This window comes from Limulus polyphemus, unplaced genomic scaffold (genome assembly GCF_000517525.1).
Source record: "Limulus polyphemus unplaced genomic scaffold, Limulus_polyphemus-2.1.2 Scaffold519, whole genome shotgun sequence".
Lineage (NCBI taxonomy): Eukaryota > Metazoa > Arthropoda > Merostomata > Xiphosura > Limulidae > Limulus > Limulus polyphemus.
Window position 1 is genome coordinate 524706 of NW_013666129.1, and position 6893 is coordinate 531598.

The following is a 6893-nucleotide window of genomic DNA, read 5'->3' on the forward strand; positions in this document are numbered from 1 at the left end:
ATTACGTGTTACCAGCGTCACGTGACTTCCGCTGTCATAACAATTATTATTTAATATCAGCTATTTTTTTTTGCAACTGCAGGAAAAATAGCAAAAGTGACTTGGGGAAGGGGAGGAAGGAGTATAAATCCCAAATGTTTGTAATAAAAATTGTAGAATTCTCCCCTCCCCACTACCCCCACAAAAAGCTATTCCTTCATTGTAATCCAGGATAAGGACAATTTTTGAAAAATTAATTCCCAGTTTTCCTCATAACTATAGCAACACGAATGATAACTACCAATTCTTGACTTTGTAAGTGAGTTGGATATTTCATTTTAATGCTGTAATGCTCCACGTTCTATTATAATATTTCCAATTCCAGTAATTTCAATAATGTAAGACCACACATTCCAGATTTTCCTGTAATATCATTTTATTCACAGTTTATTAACCTCTCTAAATTAACCTAAATATACAGTTGTGCATGAATCTCCTATTATGGTACGAAGTTAAGCATTACGCATGTTAAATATAAAATTTATTTCAATTACTCACCTTGTTGTTAGTGATGGAAACTTTTGATAACCTGGAATTATGTTTTGAAATGTTTGTGCAGCTGCTAACAGGAGTGTCGTTTACGGTCTTTTGCAATATCTTTACAATGGTAAAAAAGAAATCAGTACCTAAGCCTAAGTTTTCACACCTGTAGCATTATTAATCAGGAATTATCTTTGTTCTTATTTTTTACTAATATTACAAAAATGACAAAATAATATTATTTGACTTAACATTCAATAACTATTGAAAAGTTGAAATAATTTGGAAAAATCTTTTGATATGTATGAATTTTTTACATTTTATTGTGTGTGTTCTGTTATACTGACAATTACAAATCTCTTCACATTCAGAGATATTCAAAAAGTTATCTTTTGTTGAAAAGTTTTTTTTTCATATTTAAACTTTTTATTTTACATATAAGTTAACAACTTGTTAATACTTTGTTTCGTTCAACTGACTATTCATGACAACCCAAATAAATTTATGCCTTTATTTTGTATGTAGGATACCTAACAAGTTTTTACATAAAATTTATAAAAAGTAAACAATACATATACTGTATATAAAAACTTAAAATAATATAATAATTATAGTAAACACACATATATATATATATATAAGCCATAAACAAGCAGGCTATTTGTCGGGTCATCACGTAATATTTACCCTAGAATGGTTTTGAGATGATTTTGGCATTTTATCTGGCTTTAGGATGGAATGGTTTTGACTTAGCTCTTGAGAACTATTGAAGGATGATGTAGTATTCCATTTGTTGTATGATGAAACCTAGAAAAACAGTTGATTAGGAAAACTAAGCCAACACCTAGTTCTATGTCTATAAGTAGCAGCTTCAGATAACTATTATATACTACATGTATGTAGATATTCAAATATCCACGCACACACTTTTCTGTATCATGCCAATGACAATTATTGTTATTTTAAAATAACATTTCAAACTACTTACGTAAATATCAAAAACACAGACATACTAAATCATGAAAGGTTACACTGTATCAAAACACATCAATCTCATTTTAAAGCATAAAACCACAAAAAAAAACAATGTTTAGGTTTATATGATATTGCTATTGAACTAATATAGACATCAGAAGAGTGAGATAGGGTTGATAGATACAACATGTATCACATTAAGTTTAAGAAGATAACTCACCTGATTGGATAAAGACATTCTTGTTTTCCTACACAAAGTTGACTTGATATTACCTATTCTATGAACAGGGGAGTTGTTTTGGAAAGACGAACCTTTTGAGGTTGATTTTATCTTAGCTAAAGGTGATGACAACAGTATGGTTTCTCTTCTTAATCTGGATTTTTGCTCTGTCTGATTAGGAGAAATCCATTCTTCTGGATATTTTTTTCTGTTTTTTTCTGCTATTAGGGGACTTTCTTTAAGAGTAAAAGTTCCTCTTCTTATGATTCCCCTATCATCCTGGCAAATACTTCCATCTGGATTTTTTTCTGGAGAAGGATATGGCAGTGTGGAGTCTATGAACTGACTTGCTTCCTGCCAGGTCTCATTAGCAATACTGGAGTAATTTTCTTTGTCTTCCACTGACACAAGTGAAGTAAACATGTCATAACTGGACTCTGAATTTTTTGTTTTGAGCTCGCTAGTTGAAGTCATACTCTCCCCCATCTTTGGATACAGGTTTGTCTCATCTGTTTGTAGAGCAATTGTTTTAGATTTTTTTTGGATGTCAGTGCTCTCTCCTGTTAATATCAACAGTTTTGAGGTGAGATCGGGTGACAAATTACAATTTATATTGTTATTACTCATAGTGGACTCACTCTCTACACCTAGCTTATGATTTTCCTTGTTTGATGAATGGCAAACAAGGCTGGAAGCCTTTTTTGTTACTTCTCCACATGAAACTGGTTTCCAGTTATCAGAGATATCTGAAAGCTACAAGAAATATAACTGAATATATGTTCTTCAACTGAAATAGTAATTTACAATTACTTTTATGAATTAGAAACAAGGAAAAAAAGAGGTCAATAATTTCACTGAGAAAGTAAATAAAAATAATGCATAAACGTCTTTGGGGTATATGTGAAATTTCAAATGTTAGTTTCTGTAACAAAACATATTACAAAGACTTGAAAATGTAGAAAAAGTAATAAGAATATTAGGTTCTTTGTTAGAAGAATTAGGAAAATCACTTTTCAGAACAAAAAGGGCAGATTACACTACATTTAAATTTCACCTATCCAATATTTTCAGTCACAATAAGATTAAAATTTTGTTGACAGTGATTAAATAAATTTTTAATTTTGTGAACTAGCAGATCTAACTTAACATAATGTAGCATGAAACTTGTACTGAATAAACAATAAAAGTATTATTTAATTTTTAATATGTATTTTAAAAACTTGATTTAAATACAGTAACAGGGTACTTTGTTAAAAAGAGAAAGAAACAACCTATGAAGTTTATCTATTTAAGTTTACAAAGAAGGATCAAATAGGGTATTTAGACAATAAAATCAAATTATACAATGTTTAAAAAATGCACAAGTTTGAAAGTAGATATTCTAAAAGTATATAAACTGTTACAAAAAGGAGGAACATATGTCTGTCATTATGATTAGCCACAGTTTGAGATTGATAGTAAAGAATTCTTCTTATAGCTATTTCCTAGCTGATCTAGATTGAAAGTGATGAAGAGAGCCAAATAATGAAGGAAAAACTAGACATATGCTAGTTTCTAGGTAATCTTTCTTTCTTTTTTATAACGTAACAAAAAACCCAATGAGAAATTAGAAATTCAACTAACCATGATAAGATGTTCATAGATAGATGGACAATTATGTTTCCTTAATAATTTACAACATAAACTAATTTATACTCGTGTTCATGACATTAGCAAATGACAATGCAGATGTGCAAATAGAACAATTATGTAAGATGCAGAATCTGAACAAAGAAAATTAGACAACGCTCTACTAGATTAACCATGAATAAATTTGGCAGATATAAATTTTTGTTATAGCTAGTAAACAGCGGCAGACTAACACTCAAAATAAATATTAAAAACTAGTTAGTAATTAATATCTAGTAATTGAAAAAAAATTATTCTAAGCTATTTAAGATTTTGATTTAGTTGATCATACAGGCTACTAGAAAATTTCAATATTTCACAACTTTTCAGGATTTCCAGGACCAATACTAACCCTTGCCATTCTTTCTGCTGAAGAACATGGAATAACAATCTACCCCCTCCCCCCGAAACAGAACCAAAAATTATATACATGTGTGGAAATATGATATTTTACCATTCCATCAATAGTAAGGGACATCTTTCTATTTAGGAATAATTGGGTAGTATTTTTCAAATTTTCATATTGGTGTTATGTATATAATTAATGACATCCTTGTAAACTGGATATATAAAACAGGTCATAAACTTTCACTAATTCTCTTGTATAGAGAAAGTTTACTTGCCACAATGATTGTTCCATAGGGCTGATACTTGCTTGGCCCATTCTGTGTCATGTTCTCTTAGAGTGAGGAAATATTCATTTTGAGAGGTGGTGCAGAAAACAGTACAAATTAATATGAGTTGAGGGTTTATCTCCCTTGAATATGTGCACTGAGTGGCAAATTAATTGAGACATCTCGGGGATCCTCTCATGCATATCACTTTTGTTGTACAAGACAAGCATTACTTCATATGTTTTCTGTTACTCACTCCTAACCTTACTCACTTTTACAAAACAATGTCACTTCCAAACTGACTTAAATTTTCAATGGATAATTCATCAAACCATAAGAAAAATCCTTCTTAGACCTATATTAGGCTAAGAAAGCAAAGGCCCTTCATTCCTAACTTAGCCTAAAAGTTAGGTCAACAATAAGCCAACTAAGTAAGGCCTGCTTATCAGTCTATGTTAACTTAACTGGAACTAAGCTCATGACCTTCTTAGACTACACTAAGTCTAAGCAACATTAAATTAGCCTAACTAGATGTTTTTGGGCATGAGTTTAGCCTAACTGCATCAGCATAACACAGAATGAAGTGGTAAATTTCTACTGCCTCACACAAGTTATACTGTTTAATGTTTTTTTCACTGTCTATAAATGAAAATGGGCAAAATAAATCAACTAATTTATCTGGATCTGACTAAAAATTTTCTTATTTTATAAAATATATTATGTGTTATGTACAACACTCTGCAATCATACTGACCTCTAATCATTCTTTAAATACAGTATCCTAACCAAAAAATTTTGGGTCGTCCATTTGCCTTGGGACCTCTGAGCAGCAGCCCTGTTGGCTCTTCTGTTAATTCACCACTGTGTGTATTGTGAATAATTATTGACATAGGCAATTTAAAGATTGTGAAATACTACAATAAGACCTTTGTCTGACTTAACAGAACTGTATTTTCCTGATTTTTGAAGTTGTATCTGTCGAGTGTGAATATTTTGCATTCAACATGCTTTTGTGTCCAGCAGCAGTTTTAACAAAAAATAAAACAACAAGCAAGTTGTGAATAAAGATCATGTTTATTTGTTCAGTAATATCTTCTTGTTATTTTTTGTTTTCTGCTGTCTATGTTCATTTTATTTTATGCTTGTCAATTTCAGAACTAAACTAATTATGCATGGGGCCAGTACGTTTGACCAACTCTGTACTAGAGAAGGAATTTTAGCTGTAATTATGAGTTCACTATGTATACCTACATAAAATGTGGCAAACTTTTAGTAAAATGCACAAGTTTGTTGTATGCAAAAAATCAGATATGTTACAGCAGTATTATACTTAAGATGTGTCTGAATGGATGATATCAGTGTGACTTTAATTCTGACAAGTAAGAACCCAAGGTGATGTTTATGCTATGAACAAAAATATTTTTGTTCATTGAACAATTTGTATATTGCATTTGCATAACCTCAAGAACCTCCAAAATGCACATCTCAATTTTCTTTTCAGTATCCCTATATTTTTAATTCTGTTGTGCACATTGGTGTATAAACGATATTTTAAAACTAGTACTAAAATCAAACTTATAACACCAATTTTGTTATTTTTCTTTAACTGGACACTCAACATTTTGCTCTACAGCTTTTTTCAGGAGCATTCCATAAAAACACAAACTGTAACTGACAGTACAAAATAATAAATTCTAGTCAAATATATAGAATGCATTTCAACAGTGTGTGGATGACATTAATCTTTTCACTGTGAGACTGTACTCTTTAAACTCCATTCTGCACATTCAAAACTTAATTAAACCACTTTCCTATCAATGTATTCTAAAGAAATTAGCATTATCATGTGCATTATAATTCAGAGTTTTATATAAGTTTGAGTTCCTTTATTTCAAAAGAAATCTTTAAATAAAAATGCTTAAACTTCAATTTTGTTGTCACATGATGCACGAGTTATCACAAATCTTAACGTTTTGCCCTTAACACTTGAATATACAACATACATGTATGCCTAGCTTTAATCTAATTGTATAGAGTGCTGTGTACCCATTCTTAGATCAAATTCCATTACCAAGTACAGGTCAGGAAAAAAATAAACTTGCTCACCCCTTGACAGTAGCCACGCTCACCACTTTTATTTCAGGCAACATGTACCTATTTGATTAACATTTTCATAATCAACAGAAAGAGCTTATTTTAAACAACAATCTCTCAATTATTTTAAAACTGGCAAGCAATATTCGTTGCCAAGTACATTGAACAACACTAACATTGTTTGCTGATTTTGTTCCTGCTAGCACTTAGTGTTGTTTCTTGTCTAGATACATATTAATTAGATAGACAATTAAATTTCATTTAGGTTTTACTTTTACATTTCAGTTAATTATGTTATTTATGTTTGAAATTAATTTCTGAAAGGTTTAATAATTTTCTAATGTAATCCAAATCTTGCCTTGGTTTTCAAGGGTTAACTTACTATGCGAGTGAAAAAAACATTTTACCGAACACTTGTGTATCTCTGCCATAGATACTGTAATATATCCCAAAGGCACTCATTGGTAAGTGTCGAGAAAAAGTAATAAACTATAAAGGACAGGAAAGGAAAATAAAACATTAAAAATAAACTGTAAGTGAAAAGGTAAAGGCCTGAAAGTACTAATATAACCACAAGAATATATCTTCGGGCATTGCTACTAATATTTTATTTAATACTTATTAATTACAACATACTACTGACTAAGAGCCCTGTAAGTAGCACTATTGGCTTTCTTTAAGAAATCATCTGTAAATTCTTGTGAGAAACATGGTTTTTGCGCCACCTCCATCTTCCTTATCAGCACGGATTCTAAGGTGGAGTTTGACATTGTCCTTGAAAGTCTGTCCTGTTCTTGAGAACA

The 6893-nt window shown here is 30.7% G+C and overlaps 1 protein-coding gene across 2 annotated transcripts in view; it reads right to left on the minus strand.

Annotated features, from left to right (window-relative positions):
- Window positions 1-6893, minus strand: part of LOC106458818 — a 42934-nt gene that overhangs the window by 15647 nt on the left and 20394 nt on the right. For both annotated transcript variants that reach the window (XM_022385165.1, XM_022385164.1), the window contains exons 6-8: window positions 1715-2467; window positions 1207-1326; window positions 538-636 (exon numbers count right to left, since the gene is read on the minus strand). In XM_022385165.1, coding sequence (XP_022240873.1) covers window positions 538-636; window positions 1207-1326; window positions 1715-2467 — 972 coding nt within the window. The remainder of the gene's footprint in view (window positions 1-537; window positions 637-1206; window positions 1327-1714; window positions 2468-6893) is intronic.